This window comes from Sphaerodactylus townsendi, linkage group LG07, assembly GCF_021028975.2.
Source record: "Sphaerodactylus townsendi isolate TG3544 linkage group LG07, MPM_Stown_v2.3, whole genome shotgun sequence".
In the NCBI taxonomy this organism is placed as follows: Eukaryota; Metazoa; Chordata; class Lepidosauria; order Squamata; family Sphaerodactylidae; genus Sphaerodactylus; species Sphaerodactylus townsendi.
The window spans coordinates 37545016-37563904 of record NC_059431.1 but is presented as its reverse complement, the minus strand read 5'-3'; the positions used below and the strand labels follow the sequence as shown (position 1 = coordinate 37563904).

General features: G+C 42.1%; 1 protein-coding gene across 4 annotated transcripts in view; it reads left to right on the top strand.

The window, feature by feature from the left end:
- The window catches only part of ARHGEF28 (Rho guanine nucleotide exchange factor 28), a 161231-nt gene extending 149027 nt beyond the window's left edge, over positions 1–12204 (top strand). For all 4 annotated transcript variants that reach the window (XM_048504299.1, XM_048504298.1, XM_048504297.1 and 1 more), the window contains 2 exons: positions 9513–9626; positions 10702–12204. In XM_048504299.1, coding sequence (XP_048360256.1) covers positions 9513–9626; positions 10702–10856 — 269 coding nt within the window. In that variant the 3' untranslated portion in view covers positions 10857–12204. The remainder of the gene's footprint in view (positions 1–9512; positions 9627–10701) is intronic.
- The last annotated feature ends 6685 nt before the right edge of the window (positions 12205–18889 follow it).

Below are 18889 nucleotides of genomic sequence, written 5' to 3'. Positions count from 1 at the left end.
TTGAAACGGTTAGATCACCACGTTTTGGTGCATAACTGAAAACTCTCCAGGTTTTCAAAGATAGTTTCTTGTGGGTTCTGGGACACCAGATGGCTGCTCTTCCAGTTGTTTAGCCCGGAATGCCCAGGAAACACTGAAGTAAGGAATAGCAAAACAAAAACAGAAAAAAACCCATCTTCATGTGAATCTCCCAGTTGCTGTAGAATGTGCTGTTGACCTGGAAGGAACACAGACAGGCTGTCCCTTTATGGTGACACAGCTGTTACAAGATACTCTCTTAATGAGGATGAAAACTTAAAAATCATACTTTAAAAAGTGCAGTCAGGGGAGCACTGAAGAAAAGGAAATGCTTTGGAACTGGATGAGGCAAGCAGAGGAATTTACAGGGCAACCTCTGAAATGTAAGTCATGGTATCCCCCAGTTTCACTGCAGCTGTACTCCGCCTTTTCATCATAGGAAAATGTATTCTCTTGGCTCTCCTGCAGCAATTGCAAATAAAGCAGTGTGCTTTCCAAAAGGTTGCATATCTCCCATATTACATGTGACAACTAGCAATGCCAGGGTTCTACCTTAGTTGGTCATCTTCGCAAATGCCATGGTCTGGCCTTGCCAGTGCTGCTTGTGTGTGTGTTAGAGCTGGATTGTATTGCATTGTTAAGACAACTTAACATTAATGTGTAAAAATGGATCGTTTGAGTGTTCCCTCTCTATAGGTGCAAAAATGCCTTATGTTTTTAACAACTCTTCATCAGAAAATGACCCATCTGTGATTTATGCAAAGAGTTTTCTGCTGGACCAGTGGAGTGTTTCTTTGAGCTCACTCTCACTGTCTTTCCCCTGGGTCCTATAACCAACTATTCCCTCCAGTTTCAAAAACAGTTTGACAAATGGCATTTGGGGAAATGAAATATAAATCCCTCTAGGCCTATGGTGGCGAACCTATGGCCATGCTGGCAGGGGCTGATGGGAATTGTAGTCCATGAACATCTGGAGTGCCATAGGTTCGCCACCATGGCTCTAGGCACTTTGCATTATTTATCTGGTTCAAGGGTCTCTGTCTATACTTTTATATGCAGAACAGAAGAATCTGTAAAACATAATTTCTGCTTAAATCTCACAGCAGACGTATGACTGTGGGTACTGTTGACATTCAGCTTGAGAAACTAGCGAAGTGTGAAACTAGCAAAGTGTTGCACTGCAAAATGATCTAAAGTTAGCAAAGAGAATGAGAAGGCAAGAGCGATCCTTTTTGAATGACTCTTTTCTAATGTAAGAGTATACAGTATTAGTGTGAAACAGGAGTAAGAGGATTGAGCCCATAAGCACATGGAGTGTTTCAATTTTATATTTGCAATACAGATTAATATGTTTTTGAAATATATATTAAACGTTTCCAGGTACTTCCACTTCACTCTCTCGAGCTGTTGGGGGTGCTGTTGAGGTGGTGAAGTTCTTTCAGTTGCTGAAGCAAAATTAATCACAAGTTATTCAGCAGAGGAGGAGAGATGAAAATCAGATTGGGAAATAATGTGAAGAATATTAAAAATGCCAATTTTGCAAAGCAGCTACATGAGCTGATGGGACATACTGCTTTTTTTTTTAATTTATCCCTTTATGGCTTTAACCCTATTTCAACAAGATTTAAAACATTCATAGCCAAGGATGTAAGCAGAATAAGACCAGCAAACACATCGTACTGCTTTGCCAGCTGCAGGGATCAGGTTATAGCAGCCCGCTTGGCTCTCTGTGCAGTACCAACAAGGAGGCAATTACAAGGAGGCACACCTTTCAAGGCAGCAGTCAGGTTTCCAGAGAAAAAGCCGGCAAACAGTGTGTTTCAGTCCAGAGTCGAGGTTCGGCATTTCGGGCAGAGAAGTGGGAGCGGTTCAGCGTTTGCTGTACTCACCTGGGAGCCTTTTATAGCCCTACTCCTACTGCTTCAGCCACAGTCCTGCAACAACTCATCATCACTGTCAGCAGGCAGCTGACACCGGGCCAGGAGGCAAACACTGTGTCACCTCGCTTGCATCTCTGTTCTCAGCTTCTTTTGGCATTGCTGCCAAGATGCAGGGGATCACGGAGCGCTGGGAGTATCTCCTGCCTTTTGTGTGCAGACTCAAGATTGGGATGGGGTCATGATTCTGTCCCTACCTCTGGCTGTGCTTTGCTGCCTGGCTGACTGCCTTCTGCTGGCTCAGAACTCATTGCACGGGACCCTTCTCCCTCTGAGGAATCCCCACTGTCCTTAAGCCCTGACTGACCCATAACACACAGTGGTTCATTGTTCCTTTCAGGAGAGATTTCACCAATTGAGGTTTAAAATGATCCTCTCGGGTGAACTTTGAACCCACACAGTGATTTGACTGCCCATGAATAAAGTGAGATGGATACTGCCTGTTTCTCCCCAAATGTGGAAATTGTCCCACTTTCAATTCACTATTCTTCTTCATTGCCTTAGCACTGTGAAAATCCTTGTATTTATGCCACAGAACCTTCTAGTACATCTAACAAGAAGTGCAGCTTTCCTTCCTTTGTAGTCACCTCAGGATGGGCACATCTTGGGTTGGCTGCGCCACACAATTACAGTTAGTTATTACCTCTGCTGATTATAGACTTTACTGAAATATGTCAGATTGCTAGTCTGTCTAAAAGGTTGTGTGTGTGTTGTGTTCGCTTGGTTTGTATAGGATGTCTGTCTAAGGTGCCAGATATCTTAGACCAGCCCTACTTCTTATGGAGTCTGCATATGTTAGCTGTGATTGCACAATTTGTTAATCATTCTTAAAAGTTTACATGGCTAGTGAAACTAGATACTTGATCTAATAACAGAGAGTGTTTCATCACCTGCTGTAATGAAAATATTTTCCCAGGAAGCGTAGTCAAGATGGTTTTGAAAAAAAAAAACCCGAAGAACGTCATTTTGCCATCTTCCCCTTCTCAGAAATAAATGTGACCTCTTCTGACAAAAGTAGTTGGCATATAAAGCAACAAAGTGAGGGTATTTATAGAGGACATCTTCTGGGAGATCCATTATTGGATCTGACAAACAGCAGCTATGCAAGGGCTCAAGTTTGGCAGGAGAAGGGTGGGTAAATCCTCCCCCCCAATCATTTTTTCTAACCTTGAAAGCCCCTGGAGCTGCTGTTTGCCATCTTGAAGAAAATATCATAGTTGCCTGTATGTTTCCTCCAATAGGGCAGGTCATTTTTAACTCCATTCTCTGCTTCTTCTTCCTCTCATCAGTTCAACCTTGCCAGGCATAGGCAGAAGGATTGGAATTGGGACGAGGAGAGGAGTGGGAAAGAAGAAAATGAGGACGTTTTTGGCAAAGGCATTCTCAGTGGTGGCAGAGATAAAACATTTTGGTCTGTTGACTGCTAATTGATGATGTAGACATTCAGTAGCACCAGAGGATCTAGATCTAGCCAGAAGAGATGGTACTTATAAATGTACAAGTGTAAAATGCCATGTCTGGTTAGGCCCTGGAAAATGAGCTGCTCAATTCCCCCCCCCCCCCCCAAAATACAGTAGAATAGTTCTGTCTTGACATGAGGATATAAAAGAATCTCCCAAACAAATGTCCATTTGAATTTTTTTTCCGCAATGGTGAAAGGATATTATTCTTATTATCTTTCATTTTATATCCTGCCCCTCCCCTTGTGGGCTCAAGGAACTTACCAACAATTAAAACTCCAATTTTACAATAAAATTCAGTATCAAATGTATCAGTTATAAAAGTAACAACTTTCCCAATAATTTCATGATGGAGAAACGGATTATGATTTAATAGCTGTCTTTTGTTGCTTTAGACTCAAAGGGATGATTTGTGGTGTATTTTTATGTGGTTTTAAAAATTGGTGGGTTGCATCAGATTTAGGAATAAGTGGAATAGAATGGAATTTTGATGATATTATCTTTTAAATGTTTGGATTTTACATTTTAGAAAAATATTTACAAGGATATCAAAACTCTTTAGCTGCTGGAGGCAGAAAGACATCTTTAAAAGGAAAAAAATTTGAGATGACAATAAAGATATCTTCAGCCAGATTATTGTTTGAATATCAGTGTAAAAAGACAAAATAGCAAATACATTTTGAATTTAAAACAAACCAAACAGGCACATAATTTTATGAAAGGCATATACTGGAAATAATGTTCTTAGCGGCCATGTTAATAAATGAAACAGCTCTTCAATCTAGAAGGGCTCCTTCAGAAAAGGTTTAGTAAGGTCACTATAAATTAGAAAAGGAAACAACCCCCTTCCCATAAAAAGATTGATTTGTATAAAGAGTGGGAAAGTCCTTTTATTTGAGACAGAAAAAATGTTACTGTTAAGAGTTTCCCAGATCTTAGCATATCAACCTATGCATATCACATGTAAAAACATATGAATATGTAAAGCTGCCTTATGCTGAATCAGACCATTGATCTATCAAGGTTAGCACTGGCTACACTGACTAGCAGTGGCTCTCCAGGGTGTCAGTTAGAGGTCTTAAACATCACCCACACCTGATACTTTCAACTCCAGAAAGTGGGGATTGAACCCAGGATCATCTGCATTCAGCATAATTTTCCTTATTGCCCCTCTCCTGTGCTTGTTCTCCATTCCATGCCAATAGCATGTTATATTTCTGGCCTACATAGTTAATACACCTTACAAGTAACATTCCATGAGATGCATCTTATGGACTCCTAGAGGAATGCACAAATGGTGGCAGATCTCTCTCTGGCATTTCCCTAACTTCAAAAGTCTCATTTGATTTCTGAAAAGCCAACGCTAGAGATCAGGGTATCCTTGAAATCACATGACATAGATTTATGGCTGGTTTTTGTAAAGGCAAATCTTCCTTTTGTCCTACTGCATTAATTGAAATTTTGCCCATGAGGCTTTTTTTGATCCCCTAGCATTGCCTTTTGGGTAGTCTTGGGCAGCTAGAGGCTGGGAAAGATATGCTTCCAAGAGCTCATTGCATTCACAGTTCATAGGATTCAGTCCCATGTCTGCCACATAAATGTCAGCTATTTATAAGAATAGGCCTTTAGAGACCTCCCCTGTAGTGCCAGTTAAACACTGGCCAGCTTTTACCACAACTTGTAACTGTTATGGATGTTCACCATAGCCTGCACATGAGATGGTGATATGTTCTCCTGGCGTAGATTCCCAAATAACTTATTGTTTATTGCTTGCTTACTGCATCAGTGGCTTAGGTTAGACTCAGAGATGTCCTGCTTCCTTGTTGAAAGCATGGCAGCAGCAGGCCTCCCTATTCCTCCTGCAGGCTGTGATGTTGTCATCTGTGAAACACATTGTGCTTTTGTGGGGCAGCCTGTAGGCTCATTCTTGCTCCGTCAAATGGCAGCCAAGAATTTATGCTGTCTTGATGTTGAAGTGGAGCTTTTTCTTGTGCTTTCATCCCTACCTTTAAATATTTGCCAAATCCCGGCACTTTCCAATATGGTGCCTTCCATATGGTACTCTGTTGTTGGAAAGGCCACAGCTGAGTAATGAAGCACAATGCCTTGCTTGTCTCAAGTCCAGGGTCAATGCACTGCCTCTCCAGTTCGACAGGGTTCAGGTGCAAGGGTTGAGAGAAATCTCTGCCCGAAGAGCTGGTAGTATTCAGGGACTTGGCTATATGGATCACTGGTCTGACTTGCCATAAAGTGATTTCTGACATCCTCATATTTCAATCTGCACCTTAAAAAACACACTAGGAAAATCAAAATTTTCAGTGCTGCCAAAATGTCTTTTAGATCATATGTTGTTTAGAGTAGTATTGCCATAGCAATCCCTGGGAAAGATACAGTGCAGGTTTTATTGGATCAGTTTCTTCTGATGAGTGTGCAACCTATTGAGTTTCACAGAAGGTGCACATGCTGGACTGGTTAACAGCTCATCATGCAATGCTGGGGAAAGTACACTATTGTTTGGGAGGCCTTGAGAGATTATGAAATGTTTGCTTCAAAGTGTGCAACATAAAAGCTATAGTTTTGAATTTAGATATCCCAGAATAGGTAATTGAGTCTAGGTTCCCCCCTAGGCTTCCTAGTACAATCAGGAAGATTCCAAAGCATCTGTTTGTAGTCTTTAAATCCCTTCAAGGCCACCAGTGCAGCAAGTATACATTTAAGACATATAGCATCTCTGGCCTACTTGAGGTGCTGAGGACCGATTATGCATGTGTGGCCTGCCCCACAGTAAGCGTACATTTCCTTCAGGGCTGATTTCTGGTTGTGCAAAGGATTTACTTACCCTGCACTCACGGCACTACAGATTCCCAAAGCCCCGCGGTTCTGAAGAGTAGGCAACGCTTCAATTTTCCCTTCGCTCTGAAGGCAAAGTGGACGAGATGGCACTGCATTACACTCTCTTCAGATTTTTTCACTCCTCCCCACCTTCCCGCCATTCCCCGTCTGAGTTCCACCCTTCCCTGAGTGATCAAAGGGCTGGGGCTTTTTTTGTTTTAACCCCAGTGTCCTATTGATTCAACTATATATTTTCTTAAACGAAGCTAGGAAGCAATGCTGAACAAAACACACATGTATGCACACATGCACACACAGAAGGTGGCAGGCAGCAGAATCAAGGGAGCGGCAGGTGGGCAGTAGTTGGGGGCGGGAGCGGAAGAAGGGGCTTCTTTGCAGGAGATCCTCCTGGGACTGATTCTCAACAGCCGGATTTACAAAGGGCATGCTCGGGAAAAGCAAGACAACTGTGGGCAGCCAAATGTCTCTGCACAAAAAACTGTGGGGAAACCCCACACTCAGGCTCATTCCGCACATACAGAATAATGCACTTTCAAACTGCTTTCAGTGCTCTTTGAAGCTGTGCAGAATAGCAAAATCCACTTGCAAACAGTTGCAAAAGTGGTTTGAAAACGCATTATTTTGCGTGTGCGGAAGGCGCTTCAGAAGCAAACAGCCTTGGGTTAAGTGAGTAATGCACAATGGGCCGAAGTTTCCCCAGGAGTGTTCTGCAGATAGGGCTAGTTAGTGTAAGATGCAGTTTTCTCCAACTAGCATGAGTTAAGTGCTGGCAGGGCTCAGAGGGAAAAGACATTTCAAGTGGAAAGCAAATTCACCATGTATCCAGTAGACATTTGATTGCAGGCATTAAGGGTTGCTACATGCAAATTGAAGTACACAATGGAAACTTGAATGCACAGTCCAGATGTTATACTTTCCGTTTGTTCCCTTTCTGCTCAGTTGTTTTTTGTGGAATACCAGAATCAGGTAGATGTACCATTTTTCAAACAGGTCTTTTTCTCTCTGTGAGACTCTGGTAAACCTGGCCGAAACTTGAGACTGTAGCTGCCCATTAAGCAAACTGGCAGGTTGCTTGATATCTTGCAGGAGTGGTACAGGTTTAGGCCTGATTGGTGTACAGAGCCTGTGCCAACGTAAGTTGTTGTCTCCCATCCAGCAATGAAGGAGTCAGGAATATGTAAATGTTTATCTCTTGTAACAGTTAATGAGAAGCAATTTGCAAAACTAATTATTTTAATTGCTGAAGCTCCGCCGTTTAAAGCTAATGGAAAACAGTCACATCTAAGGTTTTCTTTTGTCTTGCCCTTGTTCAGAATTACACTTAAACACTTCACTGATTCTGCACTTTCTAAGTGGCCAAACTGCTGTGGGCTGATAGGTGATTAAAACTGAAATGAGAGCTAATGCTTGGCTTGGTGCACTCTGCACTACACAAAGATTAACTTCTACTTGTCCTTGGGAAGAATGGTTGGTTGTAGCTTTTTGTTCCTGTGGCTCGTATGTGTGGAAGAGATTTTCTGTTTTGTGTAATGTTTGCAGGTGAGAAGACTAAGGAAGGGAAGGGAAAAATTGATCCGAAACGATACAAAACACCATAGCTGATTTCATGTGTTCATCTGTGCCAAAATTAATGTATTGAAGAGGTATATAAATGACCCTGCCCTCTGAACTGTTTTGGGTGAATGAACGTATATTCTGTTTTGCGAACAAACGGCATAGCACTAATCTTTAACACTCTCACGTCTTCCAAACTGCACTAACCACATATTGCTTAGAGGGAGATCTTTCTGGAATCCATTTCATGTTGTTGAGATTTCAACTGCTAAATAAAATGGAACTTCTTTCTGGATTTATTGCTTACCCCTCTCAGAAGTCCACAGACTCCCAAGATAAAACAAACTGAGAACAGATCTAATTCTTGGTTTGATGCAGAGTGAACTGTACAGATATTACCAAACATTCCTAATAATTTTGAGAATGTTTTGCTTTTTAAAAAATTCTTATGTCCATTAAGTGTACTAAATATGTACTAAATAGCCCCCAGCATTGCATATAGATATTCCTGATTTTCAAGGTGGTATAATACCATTGTCCCAAACTTTACATCACAGGAAAAAGGCCTGTGGTCATTGATGAACCGTGGACTTCCTGTTAGTATGTAGTTGAACAAGTGCCATGATTTGAGATCATCATGTATTCATTTCTTCACCCCCACCCCCATTGGCTTTCACAGCTGGTTGAAGGGAAGCAGCAGTGTGATGATGCACATCCTGTGTTTCTCAGCCTCACTTCATTAGGAAGATCAGTAATGATTATTTGTTTTAGAAAAACTCTGACCTTAAGAAAGGACCATGTAAGAATAAGAGGGATATTTTCCCCTTTCTTTTCCCCGGCGTTCACCTAAGCACCTCTGTGAATTGTGAGAGTTTGTATTTGAAGAGATTGTTGCATATAAATATTTTTATAGTCTTGTCTCCTCCTTTCCTAAACATAAAATATTTATTTCATCTAAACCTGCCTGTTGTCCTTGACCTATCACTGCTAAAATAATCACATAAACTGCAAGTTTTGGGGTTATTACCAGTAAAAGGTAAAGTTTCCCTTTCAGTCGTGTTCAACCCTGGGGTACCACTGCAAGCAGTGATTTTATAGGCAAGCCTCTTTTGTGGGGTAGCTTGCCATTGCTTTCCCCGGCTATTCTTTACCCCCTAGCTATGAGCTAGGTACTCATTTACTGGCCATGAAATGGATGGATGGCTGAGTTGGGCACGAGCCAGCTGCCAGGATATCTGACCCACAGGAGGCTTGAACTCCTGACTGTGTGAGTGGCAGTGCAAGCACTTAACCACTACACCATGCATGGGGTTCAAATAATGTAACAACCAGTTCTGGTGGTGGGATTCAAATAATTTAACAACTGGTTGTTTACAAGCACCATTTTAACAACCGGCTCTGCCAAAGTGGTGCAAACCTGCTGAATCCCACCACTGGTTATTACTGTGCCATCCAAAGGGGAGGGTGAAGCTGCATTGGAAGTTGCATGACCTCTGGACCAGGGCCATTGCCACTCACACTGCACAAACAGGCACGGACAGTGACGCAGAGGCACTTAACCATGGCATTCGAATCTGGAAGTTCACAACATTATCTTCCTTTGAACGTTGATTGTATTTCTTCTCGCCATTTTTTCAAATAAGAGTTTTAAATGTCCATCAATTAAAAGCAGCTGTGACTTTTTTCACAGGCAGTTGCACTGAAGATCTGAACAGCCAGAAGAACTCAGCCAACGAAGATTGCATTGGCCATCCAAGAAACAACTCTGATCAGACACACAAAAGCCAAACAGCCAAATTTCAAGGTGATCTGAGAAATTCCAATCATATTTCTGTTTGGAAACACAAATTCTTCATTCTTGCTGTTATGATAAGTCTGGAAATGAAGTTGTAATGTGATGGCAGTCTCTCTTGCATTATCAACATCTGCTCCCAAATTTTTAATGTTTAAAACTGCATTCTAGGTCATTTTTCTTTTTGGTTTAATTGAGGCATCAACATGAACCATCATTTAATGAAACTGTCTAGTTAATTATTCTGAGCAAGGATCACTCCACTAATTAAGGTTGGTTAGGGTCTGTCAAATCTGTATCTGTGTGCACACAAATATAGATATCCTGGTTGTTCATATTTTATGTGTTGCTCTGTTGATTATGTTATCACTGGCTGATCAGTGATTTTAATAGAATGTATAAGACAGACATCCTGGCTTAACTTGGCTGATTCTCTGGTGATATCCTTGCATTCTCCTTGGTCATGAGATGCCTTTCCAAAGCAAAGGTGATAAAACCAGAAATTCGTGGGGCAAACTAAGATCATAGTAATTATTGGTGAACTGGGTCCTGGTTTCAGAAACTAACCATAGTTAAAACAAGCCATGGATTGTGTTTGTGTCTGACTCAAAGCTTTGAGCTGTCCTGGTCCATCCTGCCTTTCAGAATTTTCACCCATCCATAGCACTTGGGATGTCTTTCCCCCCAGCTTCTGTTACATTAAGGCAGTTCACAGTGATTTAGCATCAATGCATTAGATCCTAGTGCCAAATGTGGCACTAAGTGCTTTAGTAGATTGGATTGATAATTACTTGGCAATTATGTGATTTACCTGTTAGTGAGAATTTGAGTAATCCTGAAAAAAACAAAAACCTAAATTCTTAAACTGTATCAGGGATTCAAATACCCCCATTTACTCACTTTCCCAAAACTGAATAATATTTTTTTAAACGTTCACGTCCCTATATGAGAGATTTGAAAACCAGTTGCCATATATAGTGGGTTGATGTTAGTGACTATAGAATCCTTCATTCTTGCCAGCTACATTACTTGAAATGCATATGTGGAGCTGCAGTTTTTAATCTGTTTCTATGCTTTTATGTTATAGGCCTGAATGCAGTGCTAAGTCAGTGCCCAAGATCATCAAGTCATGACAGTGTTCAGCCACTCCAGCCTTCAGACATTGTGAAGAAAAATCTGTCTTGTGATATGCAACAAGATTCAGAAAATGCAGGCATTGAAGAAAATATAGTATATCTCTAATCTGTCACCAGTAGCACTTTGAGATAGCTTTTCTAATTATGTGTACTTACTTTTTTGTCCAAATTGCTCCAGGAAATAGTATTTAATATAAAATGCAAAGTTTTTTTCATATCCACATACCAACTAAGTTATTTGTTAAACACATATGTAATATTTAAATCATAGCATACATCCTACATGTGGAATGCTCTACAAGGGACATAAGACAGTGATGGGCTTTACAACCAGCCATGACCTGTCTTTGTGATAGTATTATCCCAATGGGACTGTGGATGAGTGGTCCTTTTTCAGGTTCAAGCTGCACATTCCTAGGTATTACATCAGTATCATAGATTTTGTAGAACAGCTTAGCAACTTCTTAATAACAATGATGTCAACTGGGGAAAATGGACAAATAAGAGTGAAAATAGAACAGCAAAGATCCGTAAGTGACTGAAACTTCTGCTTGCGCCCTTCAGTGAGTTTTCTTGGCCTTTTTCTTAAAGGCACCCATTTAACTATGATTTAATGAAGACACCCATGGTAGATACATTTCCAGGCCACATAATCACAACATGTCAATGCAGAATTAGAATCAAAACCTTGATCATAATCATTGCCACACGATTTCGATGATGCAGAAAAGCCATTTAGTTTAACAAGTTTTTCAAGGTGCTCCTTCAAAAGATGGGGAATGAAGACATCATGGTATTGTGGTATGATGGTAGGGGAAACACACCTGAAATATTTCTTAAGTCGGATGGGTGACCTTCAAGGACTACCAGGGTCATGACACGGAGGCAGGCAATGGCAGACTACCTCTGGATGTCTGTTGCCTTGAAAAATGTATGGGATTACCATAAATCAGATGTGACTTGATGGCACACGCACACACAATATCAGTTGAGATTGTCACTTTGGTTCCTAAAAGGTTGATGTTGCTACGTTAAAATTCCATGGGGAGACTCCTTTTACTCCATAGTGAGGTTTTGTGTCACAAATCCAGTTCCAACTAGCATGTACAGAACTTGTTTTTTCAAGCACTCTTGGTCAGTTTTGTAATATGTTGCATAATAACTTTGTGCTTGGCTTCAGGAAGTGCCCTTTTTTGTCCTAGTATTAAAATTCATCGGATGGACATTTACATCTGGTGAGAAACTGAGAATAAAAGGAGAAAAATGTATTTTTTTTAGCCTAACCCAAATCCAATATTTTCCACATGCACAGATGCAAATGAGTGTATTTTTTTGCAGGACACGGGGAGCTTTGATGTACTGTAGAATAATAAATCTGGATTTTTTTCTTGGCACTTTTCAGATATAACTGTTTTACTTTTTTGAATTTAATAAATGTTCTATGTATCTTCAAAGGTGTACCTTCCTAATTCCTAGTATTCAGCAGTTTTACTACATGAATTTAGCTATTATCAACATTGTAATAACACTTGTAACACGCTAACCCTTGTATAAATTTCTGTCCAGCATGTAGGATTGCAAACCTCCAGGTAGGGCCAGATGATCTCCTGGGATTACAGTTTATCTCCAGACTGCAGAGATCAGTTTCCCCGGGGAGAAAATGACTGCATTGGAGGGTAGAATCTATGGCATTCTACACCATTGAGGTCTCGCCCTTTCCCAAATTCTTCCATCCACAGACTCCAGAGTTGGGATATCTACTGAGGCACAACCAACAATGTAGTCTTAAGTATTTTATCTTGTTAGGTATTTATACTGCCCCTCCCTTTTCGAGCTTGGGATGGTTTCCAACATTAATACATTGAAAGATAGATACAACAATCTACACAATAAATATCATAAAAACAGGCAAGTAAAACTATATAAATCCTGCACAAAATCTAGATGGCAAAACACAACCAGTAAAAAATGCTAATCAGAGGAATAAAGGATCAGAAAGGTTGGAGGAAATTGTGAGGTGGTCCAAGAAGAAGGGGGAAGCCCAGATATTAAGGTGTTGCTGCCTCAACTGTATGCCTGTTAGAACAACACTGTCTTACAGGCCCTGCAGAGCTGCATTAAATCCCACAGGATCTTGGTCTCACTGAACAGTGTTCCGCCAAGTTGGGGCAGGGACCAAAAGGGCCCTAGCCTGGTCTAGGCAAGCCGAACTTCCCTTGGGCTGGGGACCACAAGCAGATTCTTACTTGAAGAGTGGAGTGTTGTTTGAGGAACATAAAGGGATAGACTGTCTCATAAGTATGCTGGCCCCAGGCCATTTAGGACTTTGTATATTCGTACTAAAACCTTAAACTTGACCTGATATCCCACCTAGAGCCAGTGCAGCTAGTGGCGCACAGGTTGGATATGTGTCCACCACAGAGGCATAGCTTGGGGAAATGGAGCCCGGTGCAAATTCTGAGTTTTGCTTCCCCTCCATGTTTGTTTGTGTTTTTTGTGTTTTTTAGTGTTTTTTCCGTTTTAAGTCTGCAGGGGGTGCAGTTTTTAGGCTAGCAGCATCAAAATTTCCAGGTTCCTTTAGGAGACTATCCTGATGATATCAGCCAGGTTTGGAGAACTTTCGTTCAGGGGATCCAAAGTTATGGACTCTCAAAGGTGTAGCCCCCATATCCTGTTAGCTCCCATTGGAAACAATGGGGGATGGGGCACCCCCTTTGGGAGTCCATAACTTTGGACCCCCTGAACCAAACCTCACCTAACCTGGGTGGTATCATCAGGAGAGTTTCCCAAAAACTCCCTGAAATTTTGGTGCTGCTAGCCTAAAAACTGTGCCCCCTGCAGGTCAAAAACTGAAAACACTAAAAATTACAAAAAATAAACCTGAAATTTTTGCTGCCCCCCCGGCGCATGTCCAGTGCAACTTGCACCCTTTGGCCCCCTTGTAGCTACGCCTCTGGTCCACCACAAGATTCTTTTAAGGGCCTTTGCTGCCACATTCTGGACCAGCCGGAGTTTCCACAGCAGGCCCAAGGGTAACCCAGCATAGAGCTAGTTGCAGCAATCCAGTCTAGAGGTGACTGTTCCATGGATCACTGTGGCTAGAGCGGTCTGGGACAGTGTCAGCTGTTTCACCTGCTGGAGATGGTAAAATGTAATGCAAGTGGTGTAATTCACTTGAGCCTCCATTGTCAAGGAGGTGTCAAAGAAAACACCCAGACTCTTGACAGCTAGGATGCCAACTAGTTGTATCCCTTCAAGAGCTGGCAGATGACACTCAGGAGTGGAAAGGCAGGGCTCCTAGGGAGGGGGCTCTTGACTACCTGGTGCCCCGCTCAATCAGTGCCTGGGGCACGAGCCATGGTTATCCCCACCTTACATACACCTTTGCCCTGACCAAGCCACAGGACCTCCATCTTTGATGAATTTAATTTCAGCTGCTCTGTTTCAACCATTTCACAATGGCCTCCAAACAGCTGTTGGTGTATCCAGGGCAGCATCCAGCTGGCCACCCATCAACAGGTACAGCTGGGTGTCATCGGCATACTGGGGACAGCCCAGCCAAAAACTCTGACCCCACTGGACAAGAGGATGGATGTAGATGTTAAATAACACTGTGAGAGGACTGCTTCCTGTGGAACTCCACACACCAGAAAGTGGCATGGTAACAGTGGCATAGTAGTTAAGAGCAGGTGTACTCTAAACTGGAGGAACCAGGTTTGACTTCCTGCTCTGCCACTTGAGCTGTGGGGAATTCAGATTAGCCTGTGCGTTCCAACACACACCAGCTGGGTGACCTTGGGCTAGTCACAGTTCAATTAATTTGAAATACAACAACAAACAAACCAGAAACCTAACATTTAGATGGCAACCCAGTAAAAACTGTTGGAAACCCGGTAAAAAATTATTACTTTTTTTTAAAAAAAGGAACTAGTTTCTTGGTGAACAACAGTTACAGGTTAGTCCAACCCTGTTTATTTAGCATGAAGCTTTTTTGGGGGGAGGGGTTTTTTTTTACTCACTTGTGGTCACAGTAAAAATAGATAGTGGTTAGCATATACTATAGATTGCCCCTGTGCTTAACATGCATTAATAGGGAAAATGGTTAAAACATAGGCTAAATCTAGGTGGTACTTAAACCAGCATCCATTCTGTAACTCAATCCATCATTTAGACATTTTTAAAGTTTAGATGAATTAAACATGAGCTTTCAGAGAACACTTGAGAATCTGCAAGCTCAGGATAAGCTGTGCCTGTTTGATCCTTTTTTCTTCCTTTGGCCGCTGTAGGAAATATATTTTCTAAAGTATAACCAAAATAAACTCTTGTGATCTCTCTGAAGGTTTGGTGACCCACTGACATAAGGTGTAAGTCACAGGGAAATGTAACACCTCATGGATAAAGAGAGTGTTTGGAGCCACATTGAAGTCCTTATCCCTGTCTGTCCTCTGTGTTACATATGATGTTTTAGAAGGTAGCCATGTTGGTTTGCAGTACAACAGCTAGTTTTGAGTCCAGTAGAACCTTAGATCTTCAGGGTATCAGCTTTTGAGAGTCAGATGATAATGATAATGTGTTACACATGCCATTGCAAGAGCCAGGAGTTTGAGTTGTCCAGAAACCCAGATGACTTCATAGTCTTCCAGGTCACAGGGAGACAATGGCTAGTCTGGGTGAGTGGAGTGGCAGGGACCTGTAGCTTGGGGCCCAGCATGTAAAAGAAGAAGAAGAGTTTGGATTTATACCCCACCTTTCTCTCCTGTAAGGAGACTCAAGGTGGCTTGCAAGCTCCTTTCCCTTTCTCTCCCCATAACAGGCACCTTGTGAGGTAGGTGGGACTGAGAGAGTTCTGAAAAACTGTGACTAGCCCAAGGTCACCCAGCAGGAATGTAGGAGTGCAGAAACACATCTGGTTTATAAGATAAGCCTCTGCCACTCAGGTGGAGGAGTGGGGAATCAAACCCAATTCGCCAGATTAGAATCCACCTGCTCTTAACCGCCACACCACACAGTGTGTTGTGTCTTGAGGGGTCTTTTACTTGGCTTCAGACTGGACATAACCCCCAATACAGCTCAGAGGTGCTCTGACTAGCAACTGACCTGTTCTGTCTCAGTCAGCAACAGACTAAGTCCATGGTGGCGAACCTTTGGCACTCCAGATGTTATGGACTACAATTCCCATCAGCCCCTTCCAGCATGGTCAATTGGCCATCCTGGCAGGGGCTGATGGGAATTGTAGTCCATAACATCTGGAGTGCCAAAGGTTCGCCACCACTGGACTAAGTCCTTCTCTTTATCTATTCAGGCCCTCTCTCCCTTATATTCCACCCATCAGGCCCCACCCTTGGCCCTGCCCCATTTGCCAGGCTCTTCCTGCCAGGCTGCCATAGTTACACTGCCTTGCCACTCTTTCTTGGTCTAAGCTGCTGGGCAGAGGTTGCTTCCAGGCTGCATGGCTGCCTCAGGCTTCTCTGGGCTTGCTCCCAGCGTCATGCCAGCTTCCTTCATTTGGCTGACATGGGCAGGTCATTGCGGTTGTGGGGCCAGTCCTTCTGCTTGCAGCAGGTGTGGCCAGCTCATCATTGGTCCCAAGTAAGTTGGTGGTGGTTACTGGTGGAATACTGGGTCAGGTTCAAAGTTGTGGTTTTAACCTTTACACCCCTGAGCGGTCTGAGACCTTTGTAGCTGTGGAACTGCCTCTCTAAATACATCCCCATGAGAGCACTTCGCTCCATGGACAGAAACTTGTTGGTGATCCCTGGGCTTGAAAAGTGTCCAGCTGTCATCAACCAGAGCCAGAACATTTTCTGCTCTGGCCCCAGCCTGGTGGAATGCTCTGTCAAATGAGATCAGGGCCCTGTGGGACTTGTCACAGTTCCACAGGACCTTTTAGACAAGCTATTCCCCCAGGCCTATGGTTAAGGGTTGCAGTGGTATTTCCTGGTCTCCCTGTCCCTTTCCCTTACCTTCCCCTTTTTTCTTCCTCTATCTTTCTCATCCCTTCAGTTAGATTTGATTTGTAGTGCCATTGGCTGACACTCCAGAAGGTGATTCTATTTTTAATTTATGTATTTGATCTCAGCAAGCCTTTATTGGCATAGACAGCAGTACAACAATAATAAAAAATGGATTAAAAAAACATATACAGTGCAGGAAATAAATGTTAAGTCGAAGGAAATCTACTGGCATTTAGTAATTTCTAGGAGAAAGTCTGCCACTATCACACAGAGAGAAGGATCAGGATTGTCCAACAAGTAGTGTAATCTTAAAAAATCGGGGAGATCGGGTAAATGTAAAGGAGTAAGATTCACATACTTGGATCTGATTTCCTTGAATCTGAGGCAGTGTAGTAATTGGTGGGCCAGAGATTCAACGGAGCCATTGTTACACGGGCACAATCTTTTAGCCTTTTCTTGCTTGTTAAATCTGCCATGTAACAAGGCAGAAGACATAACATTAGATTCTGTTTTTAATTTATGTATTTGTTCTAAGCCATCTGAGCCTGTCATAGAGAAGGGTGGCCTATAAAAGAAACAAACAAATAAATAATAAAAAATTCAAGAATTCAGAAACATTTTGCCAATGGGTTAGCGATATGGAAAAACAGCACATAGATCTGTCTGTCAGTTCCTGGGTGTAGGCCCAGTATTCAAGGGTCATTTACGAAGAGACTAGGCAGTAGGAAGGCTCAGGTGGGTAAAGGGAGCACACATGACGTTGGCAAATGATAAGAAAGAAGCCACAGTCATAAAAGGGACCAGAAAGATTAATTGTAAGAAAACTAGAGGTTGGGCTTCCATATCTACCTCAGACACCTGCTACCAAATTGGAAGATGCAGAGTTGCAGACTATATGATTTGCTAGCTTTAAGATCTGGGCGTGTTACACATTCTTTGCCTGTTTAACACTTTTCTGCAACTGGCTGTCAGATTACATGAAATCTGTAGTAATGCTTTCCGTACAAAATTAGAAGGACACTAACAGGCTGAAATCCACTGAAATGCAGTATCTTTTTTTTAATCATCGAGATATAACTGGCAAATAATGTCTGTGCTATGCAAAGAAGATAGACCAAAAGGTAAACACACAGTACTGAGGATTACGTGTCCCTGACAGAAAAGAAAACAAGTCCTTTTGGGAGACTCAAATTGTTTCCTTCCTGGAAATCTTTATTAAATTTCCTGTGCTTCCAGGGAGAATCAGCTGGTTCGGTCCTTGCTTCAGTCACCAGACAATGTAATGTCTTCCTACTCCAGGAAGTAGCAGCTTGCTATAGGCTAAGGAAGTAGCATTATAGTAATTACCAGGCTGATGTTTGGGTCCCTGAAGGACAAATTAATGACCTGTTCCATTTGGAATGCTCATCTTGATTCCAGCTGGAGTCCCAAGGGTCTTGCCTTAATGGCTTTCAATTAATTTGTCCCATGTAATATCACACATCTGTAAAAGCACCAAGGAATAGTGGTTGAATGTCTTGACTTTGGATCCTTTTAAAATACATTACAAAATTAGCTCAGTGTAAAAATAGCCCTTGGCTCTATTTAGTAATGTTAAATACTATGTGCAAGCATTTGAATATGTAGCAGCAGTATGACTGGGTGAAAAGTCAGATGACTCTACAAATACAGTTACTCCTAGTTTACTGAAAAGCATGGTGTGGTGGTGAAGATTTCCAGAGTCACCCAGCAGCCTTCTTATGGAGCAGCAGGGAAAACAAACCTGGTTTTAGAGTCCACTGCTCATGTGGAAGAGTGGGGAATCAAACTCAGTTCTCCAGAGTAGAGTCCTCTACACTTTAGCCACCACACCATTAAGCCACTATAAACCCCTGTAAAGAGTGACCCAATAGACAAATACTTAGGCTTTCAAAGGGCTTTTGGCAAGGTACCTTATGAAAGATTCCTGAGTAAGCTTAGCAATTGTTTAATAAGAGGACAGGTTTCCTTATAGCTAAAAAATGGGTTAAATGACAGGAGGCAGATAGCAGGAATAAATGAACAGTTCTCACAATTGTGGGGGTGGGGAGGGGAAAGTAAGTACTGGTGTCCCACAGACTTTGGTATTGGGGCCAGTACTATGTAATTTGGTCATAAATGTTCTGAAACTGGAGGTGAGCTGTGTAGCGGCAGAGTCTGCTGATGA